Genomic DNA, 21,275 nt, shown 5'->3' with positions numbered 1-21,275 from the left:
TTTTCTTCTTCATTCCTTGTCGGATTCGTTTCACTACCTCCAGGCAGCATTTCGTTTTGCTGTCTTCCCTTATCGAAACAAGTCCTACCTTCAGCATCAAAAAATAAACAGTAAGCACGACGTTCCCATTTGACAGGACCTTGCTTTTTGTGCCATAGTGATGATTTTCATCCTAATTAACTGACGTTTTGTTTCAATGTCCTGCCCTGCACACAAGTCTCATGCCCGTTGATTACGTTTTTAACTAAATTTTAATCCGACTTAGATCGTTCCAGAAGTATTGACTCACTTGCAGCCGTGTATGCAAGCAATGCCCCTTTTTCCCCGTGAGGTACACACCCGCCGTGGTGGCGCAGTGGCTACGGCGTTGTGCTACTAAGCCCGAGGGCGCGGGACTGCGAATCCAGACCGCGGCGGCTGCATTTAGATGGGGCTGAAATGCAAAATCTCCCGTGTACCGTGCATCGCGTGCACGTTAAAGAGCCCCGGGTAGTCAAGATTAATCCGGAGTCCCCACTACGGTGTGCCTCATGATCAAACCGTGGTTTTGGCACGTAAAACCCCAGAATTTAACCATGAGGTCCACAAAGAAGTCAGACAGTGCCCACATCCGGACTGTACGATGGGTAAAAGGATCGTTGCGGTGCTTCTGGGAATGACAAAGAAACATGTTTTTTTTTTTTTTTTTAAAGAAGGAAATTGCAGGGAACAAGGCATAGAACAAGGCGTAGTTAAGACACTGGAGGCGAGTTATATAAGGAGGTGACAAAAGATTACTCATGTTATCTAGGCTTGGTAGAAATGGCGGGACGCGTGCATTCCACTTACTGGGGAGCATATCATCGAAAGGGTAAAATGGCCGATGAATAATTTTCAGATATAAACTTTTCAGGTCATGAGTCTCGGTCTTATTGAGCAACCCTTGCACACACACACACACACACACACACACACACACACACACACACACACACACACACACATATATATATATATATATATTAGTCAGATCCTCATAGTACATATTTTTATATAATGCTTTCAGCTCGTTCACCGAATCCAGCGTCTATTGACATGAATCAATGTATACGGTACTTGCTCCAGGACTACGACTAAATTTCCTGACATCGATTATCTTTCTTTGCGTGTATCCCCTTCAAAGACAAGTACGGGCTTTGATAAAACGTTCCCGCCATTTGTGCGTTGTAGGCTCTCTCCTAAAGATGAATCTTCAAATCAATCTGGTAGCACCTCAAGCATTTCTCTGAAATGTTTTCCGAGTTTCACGCAGAATGTCACAAAAATTTCTTTTTTCGTCTGTCTAACTTTTAACGATAGGAGAGGCGGAGAGGTAGCCACCACGTGTTTACGAAGGTGGACGTGACAGAACAAACGAATGCACATTACAGTGACTTTACGGTGGACACTACACAGAACTTGTTGACAGAGTTGTGTGCACTACGCAACCAGACTCAACTTATATAGATAGCGCGTAATTTCAAGAAGCTCGCGAATTCTCCGGACAGACTACGTATATAGTGCCAGTGTTATTCAATCTTCTTAACTTGCGCTCTAACTCCTTCCAACTATTGTCATATATTTGCAGGGACGCAAAGCATCCCGGAAAAAGGCAAGCACTCGTAAGTGTTGGACAATTCCAGAAGTTGACAGCCTGCTCAGAGATAAAAAGGTAAGTGCGTCGTTGTACAAAAACTATCTTTTGTCTTTCCGTATACCATAAGCATAATGGTTAACCCCTCACTGCATGAATCTTTATCTGCCTGTGAAAAAATTAGACGAGCTTTTGAATAGGCCGGATATGCCTAAACAAACTTCAATTTTCCAAAGAAACGCATGGTTGCGACTTCATGAGCAAAGTTGTCGCGTTTCATATATGATACACGATGTAGTTTATGGGTTTATATTATCACCACCCATAAAGACATTCGAATTGCAAAGAGCTTGCCAAAAAATATCATGACTCTCGAAAAAACTTGAAACATTGGTTTAAAAATGGAGTGTACCTATCGCAGCTCCAAGTAGTACTAGTTTCTTAATTTTATGAAGTCATGTTTGATTGACTAATCGATAGCTTCAATATCTAGACCAGATCATTTACAGACCTTGATTTTATGTCTATATTTGGTTTTTGTAGTCTTTTGGAGTTGACGCAAGCCGAAAGAAAACCAACTTTCTCTTCCTGTGAGATAAAAAGTTTCAAACAGGAATAAGGTGCCTCAGAAAGGCTGGCGAGCCTTTATGAGGCACGTTATCCCTATTTGCAATCAGTGTGCTACTCCATCTGTCAGCCCCCTTCTTGATTTTGGTCTTCCTGTGAGAGTTATTTCTTGCTGCTGTTGTTAGCAGCTCTTGATACATGGTAGGCCCCATGCTATCTTTATCGTAAACATTGCTAGAGCTTTCATTTTGTGACCTATATTCATCCCCAATAATGGTGCTAAAATACCGTATAAATAGTAGAAACATTCTATTTTGTCACCAAATTTGTTCTTTTGCGAGAAGACAAATTTCTGCTCTCCTCCACAAAACATCCCATACCTGCATGACGTATCATAGATGATACATTATCACCAGAATATAGTTTTCGGTGAAAATATTTCAGTTGGCTAATAAGCAGTAAACAAACGCCCTGGTATTATTTCAGGGCTGATTTGGAGTCCAGAAATCATGAAAATACCCAGTTTATTTGCGGACATTTTTGCACGTTGCTTGACGAGCTGCCGCCATGCATATTATTTTTAAAAAATATCCCAAAAATTATTTCCAGCGTTAGAGTCACTATGTATTTCAATGCCAGAGGGGACATATATGCCGTGTAAATATGTAGCATTTTCTTTCTTTTCGATTCTGTGATGCCAGAAGAGGAATCACAGAATATCTCAGAAAAACCATGATCCATGCATGCGTAATGGCTTTTTTAGCCCATTTCACGTTGCAAACTTCTTCATCAGTTATGTCTTTCAGTTGGAAATCCTTGGAACTTGTAGTTATTTTTCAAATTCTGTGATGTCTTATAGGAAGTTAGTTGATCTGACTTGTGCTTGTTTTGCTTTCATTTTGGAGCCAAAATGAAAAGTGCTTAATGGTCCTATTAGTTATTCATAAATTTCCAGACGCAGCAATGGGCACCGGAGTACCAAACTGTCGTAATGGCACATCGCAACGACGATTAATGCAAAGAAACAACGAAATTGATAACAAAAGCAGAAGCATAATTAAAACGCAAGTCTTAAAATAAAGAGCTCTTTGTGGTGTGACAGTCAATAGAACGCAGATTGTGCTTTTATATATGTATAAATATATTTTCTTATATACTGGTTGCTGAACGAGAGGAAAGGGGGTTAACCGAGGGGCCCGATTTTTGTTAGTCATATCACAAGAAGCCAACGAACAAAGACACCAGGGAGAACACAGGGAAAACTACTTGTACTTGTTGTAATAAGTGGGGTTTACTGCGCTGTAAATACACGGACAACAGAAGTAGAAGCGGACAGAACGCGCGCAGTCCTGTCCACTTCTACTTCCGTTGTCCGTGTACTTATAGCGCAGTAGCCCCCCTTATTACAAGATGAACCTCCACCAACTAGCCGATCTTGCCGCTCTACTACTTGTACTTCCTAACTGAATTAAAGAAATGATAAATTAATGGAAATGGAAGTGTATGAAAAAACAACTTGCCACAGCTGGGGAACGATCCCACATCGTCGCATTACGCGTGCCATGCTCTACCAATTGTGCTACCGCGACGCCGTTTTCTCATCCACTTTCTGGGGTATTTATGTGTTACTACTAGAACTAACCCTGGGACTGTTGGCCAACGCCACCACTATATATATATGTAATCATTATACCAGGTGTTCCTGCGCAGACTTTAAATAATATTTGAAAATAGCCTTTTGAAATAAAAGGACGGTTTCTTCGGGAGACATGCCGTTAGTGGTGGCGACCACGGCGTGACGGGTGATACGACGTAATTAGTCGTTGATTAACAAAAAATATGTTAATGAACATCTTACCATTTAGTTTCAGCGGGATCATCGCAATCGGGAAATTAAAGCGAGCTCTCCGTACAAGCCATATACGCTTCTGGATGTGGAAAAACGCGATTACCCGCGGGACTGTGCCACGATGAATTTCGGCTATCAGAGCACGCGCAACCGAAACTGGGAGCCTGGAGCAATCGCGCAAAGCCCCTCGAGTCCACGCCAGTGGCGTAGCCAGAAATTTCGTTCGGGGGGGGCTCACTTTGCAGCTTGGTCTCCTGCTTATAGAATTAGTCGAGGGATCAGTATATATATATATATATATATATATATATATATATATATATATATATATATATATGTGTGTGTGTGATTCAGCAACCTTGTTTAGAGAGAGAGAGAGGGCTCTTTATTGGAAAAACAGAGAATTTTGCCGGCGCGTATATAACTGCTGGCATGCTACTCTGTATAGGGATGGGGAATGGGATTAAAAGATTCCAGAAAAGAGTTCGAGAAAAAAAGGATAAAAGTAAATATGAAATGTCCGAGTGGACCTGATACTAATATTTACAGGTGACATGGCGGGTAAATTTAAGCTTTTGTATAGGAAGGATGCCATTTTTAAAGCAGCAACCTTGTTTACATTTTCGTGCATATGCAACGACCAGGGGAAAATCTCAATGATGCTGCCCTTTGTTAGAATGTATTCCGCAGGAGCAGCTGTCACCGGCTGTGTATTGCGAGTAATTGCTCCGAAATTATAGTCGCAACAGAGAGCACATGTAAAAAGCAGGAGTTCTGCAAAATATACAAGGACTAGTCAAATGAAAGTGAGCCAATGGGAACATATGACAAACGGGGTACTTTATTTAAATGTAGTCACCATGAGTATTTAGACACTTGTCCTACTAACGAGTCTCGTAATTCCCGTCTCATAAAACTCCTTCGGTTGCTGCCTAAAAAATCTGTAAATGAATACACGTCATCTTCCGACACGAATCTGGTTCCCTTGAGCAGATTTTTCAAGTTTTACCAAATGTGGGAGACGCAAGGCAACAGGTCTGGGCTGCATGAGGGATTTTGCAGCGTTTCCCACTTGAACTTTGCCAGTTTTGTATTAACCACATCAGCGACGTGGGAACGGGCAATGTCGTGAAGCAAGATGTTCCCAATGCTCAATTTTCCACGTCGTTTGTTCTGGATTGCGACACGCAGCCGATCCGACCTTTCACAATATCTGAAACGATTTAGAGTCTCTCCAGGTTCAGAAAATTCGATCAATAATGGCCCCTAACGATCTAAAAAGAAGTCAACACTTTTCCGGCAGAAATGAGGGCCTTTGTTTTCCTTGGGAGTGGTGAATCCAAATGTTTCCGCTGTAAGCTTTGGCGTAGTGTTTCAGGCTAATCGTAGCGGCACCATGAATCATCCCCGCTCACAATTGCAGACAAAAAATCGTCACCCTCATCTGGTGTTCTTTGACGTGCACTTAAATCTAAGTACACGGGTGCTTTCGCATTTCGCCTCCACCGAAATGCAGCCGCCGTGACCTGGATTCGATCCCGCGACCTCGTGCTCAGCAGCCCAACACCATAGCCACTGAGCAACCACGGCCTTTTCAATTGTGTTGGGGGTGATTGCACGGTCGCTTTGGCCCGACCATGCATCGTCTTTGTAACTTTCATGTCCTTCTTTGAACAGTTTGCTACAACGCTTCACAGTGGCCAATGAAACGCAATGTTCAACGCATACGGCAGCCATACGGCGAATAATTTCTTTTTGGGAAACATCTTGGTTTGTCAAAAACCTCACGACACCAAGCTGTTCAACTTTTGGAATGTCCATTATGTCACGCAACCATGTTCAACCCAGTGTATGAGATCATTAAAGAACATTTAACCTCACCTCTGCATGTCACTTATAAATGAGATGCGTATGTGGTACGCGCATGCCTCGAAAATAATGAACCGAACCATTATTGCGCGGGGCGGGTTGTCTCACTTTCATTTGACTCGCCTTCGTACATTAGAACTGCGAAGATAAAATGGAATATACAAATGTGAAGATACAGCTTGATACAGGGCAAAAAATTGTCACTGGAAACAAAGTTCACTGCGCATATACACAAAACCTGGCAACAAGATGTTTAAATATACGTATAAGTCTCCCATAAACCTACGTACCTAAGAAAAAGTCACTATATATAATGCGTCAAACAAGGCATGTAAACAGGTTGCGCAACCACAAATTCACAGATCACAGCACCCCCCCCCCCCCTTCCCTCCACTCCCAAAATGTATCGCGTGCGACGGAAGGCGGCGCGCTTCCTCCCCGCTTTTCTCCCTTGCGCACACAAGACTGAGCCACCATCGTCGGCTAACCCCCTCCCCCTGCCCCCCCACGCTTTCATTCGCACATAGAGCATGCGGCGCGCGGTCACGATGTTATCGCCCTTGGCCTTTATTTATATGGAACATGAGGGCAACGGCAGGAATGTGCCTGGAGTCTTCATATAGCTGCTGTTGCAATAATATTATAGTATCCGGCAACTGAAGTGTACCGTGGCCCATTACTTTCCGCAAAAGAAGTAACAAAATCGAACTTTCACCATGCGACAATTCGCTGCGCCGCAACAATGTCTTCTTTTTTTCTTTTGTGGGGCGGGGGGCGGCGAAATAGAATAACGCAAAGGAAAGCATGTTGGCTACAATCGAATGCCTACTTTGGGCACCTAGTGTGGCTACCGAAGGAATATCGAAGAAAACGTGTGACGCTTGGTCCACAGAAAGCCATACGCATACTGCTCGGTATCCTACACCGGCGAGACAAAATTTTCCGGAGAGGTTGCGCTCAAGCGAACGCGTTGCAATCCGTCGAGTCCCCGCAGTGCTGGCGGCGAGCGACTATGCATTGTTTCTTTTTCTCGTCTGCTAGCCAGAAAGCGTCCAAAACTTTGCCAGGCGAAAATGCAGTCGGACAGAAAAAAACGAACGCGCATCCAAGTGCGCCGCGCGGTTGTCGATGCAGCACGAGAAAAACGCATGCGCTCTGGCTGGATCGGCAGCCCGCGGGTTGCGAGAACAAAAAATAAATAAATGAATAAATAAATAAAGAGGCTCAATGTATCCTCGCGAATAAAATTCTAGGTAGAAAAATAAGTAAGAACTCAGTTACAATGGTGGCTTTAGTGTCTTGACATGGATGCTTTGGCGCAGGTGAAGAAAAAATGTTCATATTCTTTTCTGTGACCTGACGGCACAAATGAGCCACCACAACGCTTTGTCTCATTGCACCTCGCTGCGTGCTTTATCAACTTGTCTGATAGTATGTTGATTTGGCTTGTGTCGTTGTATGGCCCGATGTACGACTTCAGAAAAGTCGATGCACCTTTGGCGCCAAATGTTTACAACAGCATTAAACCCACAAAGTTCCGGAATTGAAAATCTAAAGCACGACTTTGGAAATGTCAATGCACCTTTCCCATCAAAATGTTATGCGAACTTTATACCCACAAAGTTTCAGAATTGAAATCCAAGCGCTCCGTAGATTCCGCGGCCTCCGCGAGATGCCGAGACGAGCCCGCTCGCCACCAAAACGCCCTTGAAATTTTGTGCTCGGTGGGGCTCCTTGCGTTACGATATGTGACTCCCGATGCATGGGCGTTTCTGCAATATCCAGCCCGATTTCGCAATGTTTGCGCTAAAATGTATTTTCGAGCGTGAATTAAGGACATTCTAGACAAAATCAAGCATGATTTCCGGCGCCGGGAGTTGTTTTGGTCGGCGGCGCATGACAGCACGAAAAAATTTCGGGGGGGGCTGAAGCCCCATAAGCCCCCCCCCCTGGCTGCGCCCCTGGTCCACGCTGTGCTTACGTCACCCAGCAGCGGGCAGCCAGCGCGCTGCGGCTCGTCGCTGTCGCAGAGCGCCGGATGCCCGCTGCTGGGTGACGTAAGCGGAACGTCGCCTTCAGGGGCGCGGCTTTAATCTTTTCCGATATATATGCGTTTTCTCATATATATTTCGTATACCATATATACGTCAGAAAGAAATAGCAATTCCAATAGCAAAGACGAGTAGTTTTTTTTTTAAATGCCTCACTAAAAGTAGCTATATTCTCCATAACTCCCATACAATAGTCACGTAAGAATAATGGCAACATAAGGGGCTTTTTATATGGGATCTCTATGCGCGCGCTCACACATATACGCCCACACACACGCATGCACACACAAACACGCAAACACTGAAAAATACAGGGGAATAAATTTTAACTTGGGCAAAAATTTTATATTTAGCGTAACATGCATGACCACAGAAACGCAAAACTTTTTTCATCCACTTTAATTTCCATTAACTTATCGTTTCTACATTCCATTTATTAAGCACAAGTAATTTCCCCTATGTTGTCCTTGGTGTCAGTGTTTGTTGGCTTCTCATGATATGACTAATAAAAATCGGGCCCCCCGGTTAACCCCCTTTCTTCTCGTTTAAAACTGAACATGGTTTCTTTAGAAAAAAAAAAATTCTATACGCAAAACAATGCTATCGACCGACCGCGCGGCGTCAGAAATTTTGACGCTCACTGCCGGGCTTCTAGTTGTATTTTTTCTTGAAAATCAAATTTAATGTAAAACTTATCGCATTTCGTTGCGCACATTTGTGCTAATCTACGCTTTTAACTCTCATGACATCGTATAAATGGCGAACGCTAAAATGTGCTGACAATCTGTAGTTTGTGCGTACTGGCATCTGTCGAGATGGTCGCTCTAAAATTTAATTCAAACGTAAAGTCGATGTCATTGCAGAGTCTGAACTCAAAAAATACTCAGGAGGACCTATCATTATAACTATTTTTCTGAATACTCCTCACGTACTTCCGCCCAAACCAAGCCAGTGGCCCTGACATTAATTATGCGCTATATGAGCGGAGGTATACAGTCATCGCATATAGAATGTCAACGCACGCGATGACATTTCCGCATCTCTCTCTCTCTCGCTCTCTCTCACTTCCTCTTTCGCAGCCCCCCCAAAAAGTATAAGCGAGATCAATCACGCGGAAGCGGTGTTAAGGGGCATTTTTTGTTAATTTGTTCACTATGACTTGCAGCGCTATAGGTAAAGGTTAGCTGGTCGCAAACAATTGATTTGGTAATACTTGTTGCTGGGATAGCCGGTTCATATACTGCATTACGGACCATTTGCGCTATGCCACTTAGCGCAGATCGACATAAACATAAGGGGAGGAAGGGACAGGACGAACGCTAACCTTGTCCCTTTTCCCCTTATGTTTATGTCGATTTGCGCTAAGTGGCCACAGTTCTGTCTTTCTCTTCTTTTGTTTTCTTTTCAAAAGCATTAATTTACTTTGTTCACAGGAACCTCCCTGAGAAATGTGACGTTGATCCGAGCATTTTCGTGACGTGTTCTTGCTCTTTACGCCGTTGGCCATTTTCGGTACCATCTGTCGGTCACGCCGTCGCCGATGGATTTTCGCGTAATAGGGCATGTAATGCTTTCGCATTAAAAATGTTACTAGTTCAGTTGTGGATGACGCAGGATAAGACATCGTCGCAAGCGAAACAAGCGCGTGCAACATATCACACGTCATCAGGCCACGCGAATTCGAAGTTTTCCTCTTCATGGCAGGCTCTAATCCCGGACACCCGCCGTGGTTGCTCAGTGGCTATGGTGTTAGGCTGCTGAGCACGAGGTCGCGGGATCGAATCCCGGCCACGGCGGCCGCATTTCGATGGGGGCGAAATGCGAAAACACCCGTGTACTTAGATTTAGGTGCACGTTAATAAAAAACCCCAGGTGGTCAAAATTTCCGGAGTCCCCCACTATACGGCGTGCCTCATAATCAGAAAGTGGTTTTGGCACGTAAAACCCCATAATTTAATTTTTTTTCTAATCCCGGACTCCAGTCATATATGTTCCGAGCCACCACAGTGGGCCCAATAATGTGACACCTTAGTACGGTGAAGATTTCTGATCAACGAGCGCATAACCGAAGAAATGTGGTTAACAGGCACACGCTTTCCCACCAAAATGCCCGCACGATTTTAAAATAACGGCCGGAGAACTCTCTATGTATATACATGAGTATTAGTCGCGATAATACGCCAGTGCTTTTTCATTCGTGAAAAACTGAAATAAACGCTACAAAGAACAATCATAGTTTGTAGGATTTATTGACACCAGATCAAATCAACTATTTCTTACCAGCAAACTTTTAGGTAGTCTTTAGGCATCGAAACTAGAGTAGTACACTGTAGCGATTAAAACTAAAGCAAACAATCCACGTAACAATTGCAAACAGCTCTACGTAACAACGCTTCCTTTGTGCCAAATCCAGCTCATTTCCTGGACCCTATCGAAATATGTTTCTGGAAATGACAGCTCGTGCGCTGAAGACGTATACCGCAGCTTCGCGCCGCCGATGTTCTGCGCACACGTCATGCCTTATGATTCATATGAGGGCCACTGACTTCTGGTTTCAGGGAACGAATGGATTTTTGCATGTCCTTGTTCACTCCTGTTAACGCCATGCAAACACACGACAGACTCGCCTGTCGAATTTCACACTTGCGCCCACGTTTGTTTCATAGGCGGGCAGCGCGCACTTGCGTCTCCCGGCCGTGTTTCCGGAAACGCACCTGCAGTCGTTCTCAGAATGTCGTCGCATCAGCATCTTTAACGTCACACTATTTTGTTCTTAATAATGACGTTTTCATGATGGCTGTCGCGATGAGTCCGGAGAAGGGAGCCACGTTTCATTTCTAGACTTCCAAATTGAAATAAATTACGTTTTAGCCGTCTGCTGTCAGTCATACTTCGTGAAAGCCTTGCTCGAAATCATCTAAAGCTTAGGCTTTAGTCAATTTCGCCTCTTTAAATTGGTGTCAGCACTCCTATAAATGCCATAAAACTAAATGCGATGCGCACAATTGTCCTTATTATAATCTATTCAACGAGTAATATCATGAAATGCTTATGCTTATTCACCGTAACCTTAACATGATGCCATGTTTATGTTTACGAGCTATACACCCGTCACAATGCAAGCTGAAATGCAAACGGCAGCTCTCGCGGATGCACACTGTGTGACGACGCAGTGATGTCACGTGGACCAAGGTTACGAGGGAAGAACACGGCGAGGTCAGATGTATTCTGAGAGAAATACGACGCGAAAGACAGTGCTAGTGTTGACCATTACTTTTTCCCGTCCAATTCCCAAGACCGTATGGTCTATGAGCACCGTAACCCTTTCCTGATGGAAACTGGCGCGCGCACATGCTCTCGCGCGAATAACGTGCGTGGTCCGGCGCGCACGTGCTGTACGGCGCAAAGCACGCGCCTATGCTTATACGGCAAAACAGTAGCAGCCACGGTCAGGAAAGGTTCGCTGAGAAAGCTTCGCCTCTAAAATATAGCTTTGGAGGATCTCTTTAGAAAGCTTAGCCTGAGCTTGACTCTTCCCGGTGGTCCTCTCGCCTGGTGCTACCGCCTTGGGTATTAGCCAGAGGCGGACGTTTGTGGGGCCATATTCGATATCCTGAGCGAGACAATAATTACCTGCTAAGTTTTGTTCCTTCTCCAATTCTAAATTGTCGCAGTAATATTCATTTAGTCATCATTATTTACTTCCCGTCTGAATGGGCTAAATCATGATCTTAAAAAAATCCGAGGACACCTAAGCACTTCTTATATGAGTTGTGAATGCGAAAGCATTAATGACCACTTGAACGCGCTGAGCTGTCCTTCAATTTATGAACTGCTCGCAGGAGGGCGAGCGCGTTGAAACGCTTGGCACGTTTTGATTTGGCCTCATTCGAGGCGCAGTTAGAACGCAGGCGAGAGCTTGCGCGGGCAAGGAACGCGCCGATAACACTGGCTTCCGAGAGCGAGAGTGAGGGTGACATGGCGTGGCGGCGATGCCCTCGCCCTTCACGCAACACCTGGCGCGCAACTGCGGCAGCAGGTGTTCCCGTGTTCCCTTTCGCCCGCTCTGCTCCGTCGAGGCGCGCTCGTGACGTGGCGTCGCAGCCAATGGGAATTTAGGCGCCGTTTCGCCGCTACAGAAGCCCGAACGCCGGCTTTTTCTCTCAATGAGCCATTTGACCCTTTCGCATAAAAAATGCAGCTTATTTGGTTTAAACATTTGCTCCCTAATTTTTTTTTCTAATTTTGATTTTTCACCCCTATACTACCGCCAGTTTCTTGGCCGATCCCCCAAAGTTGGTTGCGACATTACATCGAAGAACAACCAGCCAACAACCAAAGAACTCCTCGGAAACACACTTAATATGTCTACCGAAACTACGGAGGCACAGCACAAACGATTTCAATTTGAGCGTTCACGGCAGCTCTTACGTCGGGCTAGTAACAGCTGCACTGCGGTTTACACGTATACGAGGTCGCCACCCTCAGACAAAAACTAGCAATCCAGATGCTGACAGCAGCCTTACTTTGACATGAGAGCTTGTGAACTAACATTTATCGTTTGACCTGACTGAAGCGTCTTGTGGGTCCAGTGTAAGTCCAGCGTTGCTCTTATTCTATTGGAGATTATTTTGGTAAATATTTTATATAATAGTGGGAGTAAGCTAATGGGCCTATAATTTTTCAGTTCTTTAACGTCTCCCTTTTTGTGCATTAGCATAATGTTTGCATTCTTCCAGTTTTCTGGGACCCTTGCAGTCGACAGACACTTCGTATAGAGAACCGCCAGTTTTCCTAGCATTATGTCTCCTCCAGCTTTGATTAAATCGACCGCTTTTCCCCGTTTCGTGCCTTGCAAGGCCCTTCTGACCTCATATCTATTTACAGGAGGAGTTTCTGTATACTGTTCCTTATTGCTTCAAATAGAGTACTCCTGAGTCCCCTGGGCACTGTACATGTCAGTATAGAATTCTTCCGCTGCTTTTATTATACCTTCGAGATTGCTGATGATATTACCCTGCTTACCTTTCAGTACATACATCTTAATTTGTCCTATGCCAAGTTTCCTTCTCACTGATTTCAGGCTGCGTCCATTTTTAACGGCTTCTTCAGTCTTTCTCATGTTATAATTTCTAATATCACTTATTTTCGCTTGTTGATCAGTTTTGACACTTCCGCGAATTCTATCTTATCTCTTGAGTTGGACACTTTTATTCTTTGTCGTTTCTTTATTAGGTCATTTGTTACTTGGGAGAGCTTGCCAACTGGCTGCCTTGGTGCCTTGCCTCCCACTTTAATTGTTGCCTCTGAAGACAGCCTCGTTACGGTTTCATTACCTCTATGTCATCATCATCATCATCTCTCTGTTCTAAGGCGGCTGCATATTTGTTTGCAAGTACCAGCATAAATTTGTCTGCTTTTACCCTTACTGCCTCTAAGTTGACCTGTTTTTTATTGACCAATTTTACTCTTTCTTTGTTCAAATTGAGGTGAATCCTAGCCCTCACTAACCTATGATCAGTGTACTTTACCCTACCTATCACTTCTACATCCTGCACTATGCTGGGATCGGCAGAAAGTATGAAATCAATTTCATTTCTTGTCTCATCATTAGGGCTTCTCCAGGTCTACTTTCTGTTGCTACATTTCCTGAAAAATGTGTTCATTATTCTCAGCTTATTCCTTTCTGCGAATTCTACCGGCATCGCTCCCCTACCGTTTCTAGAATCGACGCCGTAGTTGCCAATTGCCTGTTCACCCGCCTGCTTTTCCCCCACTTTTGCATTGAAGTCACGCATTACTACTGTATACCGAGTTTTCACTTTTCTCATCGCTAATTCAACATCTTCATAAAACTGATCTACTTCCTCATCGTCGTGACTGAATGTTGGAGCGTAGGCTTGTACTATACATTTAATCTATACCTCTTATTAAGTTTGATTACGACTACTGCTACCCTCTCGTTAATGCTGTAGAATTCGTCAACGTTGCTCGCTTGTCCTTATGGATTATGAATCCTACCCCGTATTGCTTCTTATCAGGGAGACCTCTATAGCAAAGGGCATGGCCGTCATTTAGCAATGTGTAAGCCTCACCAGTTCTTCTCTCACTGAGGCCGATAAATCCCAGGCAATGTCTGATAGTTCCTCATGTCTGATAATGCGAAAAGAATATGAATCTATGGCTGCGGTTGACACACATTAAACTTGACTCCTGAATACACGTTTTAGAGGTCATTATCTGGTGAGGGACATTAGCGGGGGAAAAGATATCTCGATTATGAAAGTTGCAGCCAATGAATAGGTGGAATGCAGAGTTTTCGCGCACTTCTGTTCTGGCCAAGCTCGATAACTGTGCACTTAAAATAATCTAACAATAAGATCAACTTTATAAAGTACTCATACATTATACATACACTACAATGTATCACATAATGCAGGTCACTACCGTCGTTTATTCATTAAAAAAAATTTAAACATGTTCCACAAGGGGCTTCACAATTCACGATTTTGTGACTCCCCTCCTGCGCATATTTTAACCTGAAGCACTAATACATACAGATAAGTGAAGAACAATAAGACAAAGGTCTTAATCACGTGAACAATAAACACGTGACAGTGACCATACAGGTGAACATCGCCTTCTGGTTCTTATTTCACGTGTGTGTGCGTGCGCGCGCGCGCGCGTCGCTGTGAACGCCATCGCTCGTGGAACTTTTACCTTATGGAAACATGGTTTTGAATGTTAGTTATAAGCAGGCTTCACGTTATGCGAACCGTTTTCCGATTGCACTTTTTGTACGCTGGCGTGTGTACAGTCTGCGTAAATTGTGATTCACACAGAACCACCGGCGAATCGATTGGCAGCAGTTTCTCGTGTGAAAATAGGAAATCACATCCTCAGATCTCTGCGCACTTTCTGCAGAATATAATTCGTTTCGCGAGCTACGATACCGAATCACGCATTAGATTTAGGTGCACGTTAAAGAACCCCAGGTGGTCCAAATTTCCGGAGTCCTCCACTACGGCGTGCCTCATAATCAGAAAGTGGTTTTGGCACGTAAAACCCCATAATTCAATTCGATACCGAAACATGCAGTGCAGTTTTGAAAACGCCCCGAGAGGCACGGGTACCGAACAGGGGCAGCATAGCCGGACGATCACTTCCGCCGATACTGTCACTTTCGCCTGACGCAGTACACGAAGCGTTGGATGGTTCGAGTGGTTTTATGCGAAGCATATTACTAGAGCTCAACCCAGCTCCTCAGGCGCGGCGGTGTCGCCTTCAATACCACGTGACACCGTGACGTCACGACAGAGGAGAAACGGGGCTCCAACTCGCGCCGTCGCTCGCGGCGTCGCGGCGGTATATAAGCAGCTGCGCTTTTTCTAGGTGGCTTTGGCTCAACTCTTGCAAGATGGGCTGGGTGGGAATCGAACCAGGGTCTCCGGAGCGTGAGACGGAGACGCTACCACTGAGCCACGAGTACGATGCTTCGAAGCGGTACAAAAGCGCCTCTAGTGAATGCGGTGTTGCCTTAGAAACGAGCTGTTTCTAAGGCTCAGGCGTGCGTCGCTTGCTCAGGCGCACATTTCGTTGCCGCGCCGAACGCTGCGTTGCTCGACGCTCACCGCGTCCAATGTGGGGTGCGTAGTCGCTGCGCCGTAGCCCATTGTCTTACACCCCTTGGCGGGTCGACGGGAACGCTGTCGCGTTCCACTCTTGAAGGCGAAGCAGAGTAACGCATGAGTTGTTTCTTCTACTAGCCGAACCAAATATAGCCAAGCAACAGCAGTTCACCAGGCTAAACAGTGGTTCAACAACTAAAATAAAGGCTAGTATGCTTCGCATCCTGGGCTTAACCTTAGCTAAGCCACAGCCATTTTTCTCAACCAGCCAATCAGCGCGCACTGAAAGTGACATCTCCGAACGTGATCGCCCTAAACTACGTCACCAGAACTCGCCCTGGGTGGGCGCCGACACATGCATGGCCGACGAGGCATAAGGCCAGCAATGGCGCAAGCCGCTTTTGCGTATATGTCATCGTGCAAACTGCCAAAATACATATGCTAGGTGCGTACCTCATAATCAAATTGTGGTTTTGGCACGTGAGACACCAGAATTCAACATATACTAGGTGCAAAGCTTCGGTAATAGAATAAAAAAGTTTTTGTTAAAGTGAAGTCTGTCAAATTGAGGTTCTACTGTATACTGCAGAAGCTTATCACACTTAGTGCTAGGCTTGTCGCACGGAGAAGTCGTTTTTCTTGGCAACTACTGCACCGAATTTGAAGAGGTTTGTTACATCTAAAGGAAAAGATAGAAACCTAGTCAATGTAGGAAGCGAATTTTTTATTTATATAACTGTCAATTAAAAAAATTTTCTGAAAATTGCCAAATTTAGAAAAACGAATCGGTCAAGTTCATGTCTCTGCAACTCATCAATGAATTACGATATCACAATTCTGTAAATTGCACATAATAGTACATCTAAAGCGGACGAGTTAGATATACTTTATACCTTGAGAGGAAGCTTTAGCTCGTGTTCTCCTATCTGAATACATGTAAAAGGAGAATTAGGTTTCCCGGCAACCACTGCACTAAATTGGGCGAGGTTTGTTGCACTTAAAGGAAAAACTTAAAATCTAGAGACTGTTGGTTTCAAATTTTCGATTTAGATGGTCCATTTTTTATAAAAATTGGCAAAAATTGAAAAATTTCAGAATACGAAACTATCAAGTTTACATCTGTAACTCAGCAAGAAAAAATGATATCACAATTCTGCGAATTACATCTAATAGTGCATCTAAAGCGGACAAAATTGATATGTTACACATGAATCTCAAAAAATTTAGTAATATGGAAATACAGCTTTGGCAGAACCCTTATACACAACGTAAGATATAAACTGACATATGCAATTTGTCGGCTTTGAATGATCTAATGGATGCAGTTTACAGAACCGCGATATCTGTTCTTGATACAGAGCTATTAATTTATAAACTTGGTGCCTCTATTTTTTCACTTTCATATTTTTGAAAATTTTTGTAAAAAATTTTAGGCCCTTAATCGAAATTCCGCTTCCAACAGTCACTAGAATTTAACCTTATCTCTCAAATGCAACAAACTTAATTAAGATCGATCCGGGGGTTATCTAAGAAAAGCGTTTTTGCGTTTTACATGTATTTGAATAGGCCCCATCGGAGTTGGGCCCGAGCTTAAGCACCCTCTAAAGTGAATTTGTTACAGTGGCTGTAACAGTTGTTACAGTGGGAAGGTTGTGCAAAAGTCCTGCTCGCATACAAGGTGTTTCTTTCAGACAGTGTAGATGTTATATATATATATATATAAAGCAGTGAGCGCAGCGAACGTGGAGCTTTTGCAGACGAGTTCCAAGCAAGGTGGACACACTTTGCCGCTATTAACGTGAGCTTGAGAATATTAGTCAACAAAAAATTAACTTTTTATTAGTGTCTTTGGGGGCAAATGTCTAAATGGCAAATTTGGAGGCAGTGACATTTTCATGCACCCCCTTTTTTTAATCTTGGAAATCGCACCTAATTCGAGATATTCATCATGCAATGCCAAGCTCAATCGAGGTAATATCGAGACCGAGCGCGTCCCGCTGCGAGTCAAACGGCAACGCCCCGTAAAAAAAGTGAAGAGTGAATGATAGCACGCCGCGGCAAATCCTGACCCGACACACAGCGGCACATGCTTGCCAGGCAAAGCGTGCCGTATCAGTAGGTGCCGCGACTGGCCGAGGCGTTCAGTTTCAAACTACCTACATGCTTCCTTGCGCTTGTCGCCACGGGCATTTCAGTCTGATATGATAACGGCGTCGCCTTTCCTGCGCTCCTGCAGCGCTCAGTCTCGACATTGCCTGGATTTAGCGTTGAAATTTGATGATAAATATCTCGACTTAGGCGCGCCTTTCAAGATTTCAAGAAAAAAAGAACAAGAGAGTGGATTGAAGTATGGTTGCCTTCAAATTCGCCGGTTAACAACTGTCCGCACGGCCCCAAGAAAAGTTAATAAATTTTTTGTTAATTAGTCTTCTGAAGCTGAGGTATCAGTGACAAAGTATGTCCACCTCGCCTAGAAACTCCTCTGCAAAAACTCCACATTCGCTGCGCTTACAGCATTCTTATACAAATTATTATTGTCTAAAAAACATGTGGAGAATGCTTAAGCTTCGCCTTTAAGAATGGAACGCGATAGCATTCAAAGATCCCCGACTGCTTCTCAAGCTTCCCGGCAACTGCAGCTAATGTACGTGTGAGGTTTACTGGGAAACGCTGGCGGGGAACGGTATACGCACGAAGGCGAGCTTTCTGGTAGAAATGGTAGAAACGCGGCCTCTTTGTGTGGGTGGCGATGTTGCGGAGGCGAGAGCCATCTGGAGGTATTGCAAGGAACCGGACGCGCCGCTCCGTGGCCTCCGATATTTGCGCTCGCAGACTCGGACGCCGTGGCCGGTCTATGAATGGCAGAAACGCCGGGAAAAGGGCTTTTGTTTGAGTTTCTGCATAACAGAATTATGTTTTCTCGTATATCAAAATTACAATCCGACGATATCATGTCTGTAGGTTGCGTTTCAGTCGTACTTTACGATTTCTGACGTATTTTACTTTGAGAAATTCAATTAGTTCCGTCACTTCTTTGCGCTACACGGAGGGTCTTCTTGGTTGTGTATGCATGATTGAGTTTGCATGGTTCGGAATGATTTTTGCCGAAACGACGGCCGACGCTCGACGCGGGGCCCTTAGCGCTATCGCATTAAAAAAACCGCATACGAGTGGTGTACTTAAGAGCAATGTTTAATACATCGGTTTGTTCGCTTTTGATGCTCTAAATAATTGACAGAACAGCGATATTTGTTTTTGCTGCACAGCTACGAATTCGTAAACTTGATTCTATTTTTTTCATCCTTGACAATTCAGGCCCTCAATCAGAATTCCGCTTCCTAGTCACAACAATTTATCTTTCTTGCTTAAATTCAATAAATTGCATTAAGCTTGGTCCATGCGCTATCTCAAAAATTCATTTCTGCGTTTTACATGTATTTGAATAGGCGGCATAGGCGGTCCGAGCTAAAGCTACCTTTTAGCAAAAATTCTTGAGTTAACTTTTTTATTACAGCCTTGAGGGCAGTTGTCTATCGGGTGGATTTGGAAGCAGTCACATTGTAATACACCGCATTTTTTTTTTCACTCTTGAATATCGCACCTAGTAAGATACATTCATAATCAAATTTCAATGCTCAATTAAGGCAATATCGGAACTGAGCGCGCCCCACAGCTACGTCGGACTGAAATGTCGCGTGAAGAAGTGTGCGAAGAAATTCGAAGGATGGCATGCCACGGGGATACCATAATGTAGAAAGCAAGCAAGTATCCTGAGGCACGTCGCGGCAGATGCTTGCCAGGCGGAACGTTCAGTCTCAGTATCATGGTGCCACTAGCCACAACATTCCATTTCAAATTTGGTCGCACATTTAAAACAAAGCTTTCTTTGCCTACTTTCTCGGGTTTGGCTTGGCTGCTGGGTCGGTCGCTATCTCGCAGGATATATTTGTGGATATAAATACGAACGCTATATGAAGGTACCCACAAATGCTGACCACGTTTTCCTAGCTCTGTTCTGCGTAACAAAAAAATAACCTCCTAAATAAAACCTGTACATGTAATGTCGACTCGCAGGCATCTCTAAGCACACCGATATGTTAACGGAATGGCGAATTATATTTAACAGGTTCTTTGATTTACTGTACTTTTTTTTATTTAGCCATTCGGTATGTGCTCCTTGGGGGTGTGCCCATTCTTCGCCAATTCTCTAGAATGGATATGTCCCACAGGGATACAAGAGGTACAGAATCCCTAAATGTTGCTTGATACATGTGTCGCACTTCACGGTGCATACGCAAACCTGTCAGCACGAAATAGTGCGAAACTCTGTTAGGTGTAAAGCATTGAATTAACCACTTCAGATTCGCTTCACATACATTTCAACGTGCCTTACCTTTTTATTTATTAATTAATTATTCTTTTTTTGTAGTCACAGGCGCTTTCCCTTTACGATAGCGGGGCGGACTTTCTTGCGCTCCCAGCGCATTTGGTTTAGATATTGCTGGGATGAAGTATTGAAATTCAATGATGAATTTCACGAATTAGGTGCGATTTTTAATATAAAAAAAAGCTTGAGGTGCATTAAGATCGACTGCCCCCATCCCATAACTCTTCCCGTACCGCGCCCATTAGGCATCGTTAGCGGGTTTGAAACGCCGCTTTCGAGACCTTCCGCGCCGCTCACGGACACACTGCGCTATCGGACGTAAAGGAGGAGAACAATATTTTTGTCCTCTAAGCAGTTCGCTTTTTCCCCAAGAGGGAGATTTTCGAACGCGCTCCGAAGTTTTCGCGACCGTCGAGGAAAAAGCAACAATGGCCGCCTCCGGGAGTGGCACGCACGCTTCGAAAGATCGATCTCGCGATTACGCTGCGTCTGCGCCCGATTTTATCGATGGATCGAGCAGCAGCAAGTCTGAGAACGCTGCCTTTTTGTCGGACTTTGAGTGTGACGACGACGCAAGCCAGTCCGGAACATCGGCGGCTGCAGCCCAGCATGCGAAGCTGTAGTGCTGGCACTTCAAACTTTTGTAGTGGAATACCTTTTCAATGAAACTTTTTTTTTTCGGAGATAGCGCCTATTACACAGCAACACATTTGGTATATCTCATAATTGTTACATCTTTTTCTTAGTAGACACAAGCGTGTCTTTAAAACTAATTTTATCCCACAATCTTGATTCTGGCAATTTAGATCTTTTTTATGACATGCATGTCGTTATTAAAACTTTTATGCGTGAAACGTGCATTCACTCTGCTTTTTGTTTATGTATCATCTAAAATATCGAATGCAGTAGTTCTTTCAGAATGTATCTGTAGAGTCAATAGAAAGAGCACACCCTGCATGCAATGTGCAACCGGTGTTAATCTAAGAATGTTAATGCATGAAATTTAGTGCTTTTTGCTTTATAAGGAACTGAACATAGCTGTTGCAAGAAACTGCATCATCTTAATATATTTGACAACATTACAACTCATGCTCATCAAATTTGCAGTGATTTCAACGAATTAGTCAACTATGTCCACTAGACAAACTACTTGCCATACAGTCAAGGAAACATCCATGCATATGCGAATGATCTCATTTTTTATGACTTGTTACCTTTTCTAAATATTGCTTAGGCTGCATCACTGCACCCGATTTTAGATGCACTTCACTGCGAAAGCTTTTAGAGCACAGGAATAGGAAAAATTGTCAGC

General features: G+C 44.0%; 1 protein-coding gene across 2 annotated transcripts in view; it reads left to right on the top strand.

The window, feature by feature from the left end:
- The window catches only part of LOC126547330 (uncharacterized), a 44,114-nt gene that overhangs the window by 22,486 nt on the left and 353 nt on the right, over positions 1-21,275 (top strand). For both annotated transcript variants that reach the window (XM_072288031.1, XM_050195296.3), the window contains one exon: positions 1,607-1,690. In XM_072288031.1, the coding sequence (XP_072144132.1) occupies positions 1,607-1,690 (84 nt within the window). The remainder of the gene's footprint in view (positions 1-1,606; positions 1,691-21,275) is intronic.

The sequence above is a fragment of the Dermacentor andersoni genome, chromosome 1, assembly GCF_023375885.2.
Source record: "Dermacentor andersoni chromosome 1, qqDerAnde1_hic_scaffold, whole genome shotgun sequence".
In the NCBI taxonomy this organism is placed as follows: Eukaryota; Metazoa; Arthropoda; class Arachnida; order Ixodida; family Ixodidae; genus Dermacentor; species Dermacentor andersoni.
Note: the sequence above shows the minus strand (reverse complement) of the source record. Positions and strands in the feature narration are given on the sequence as shown.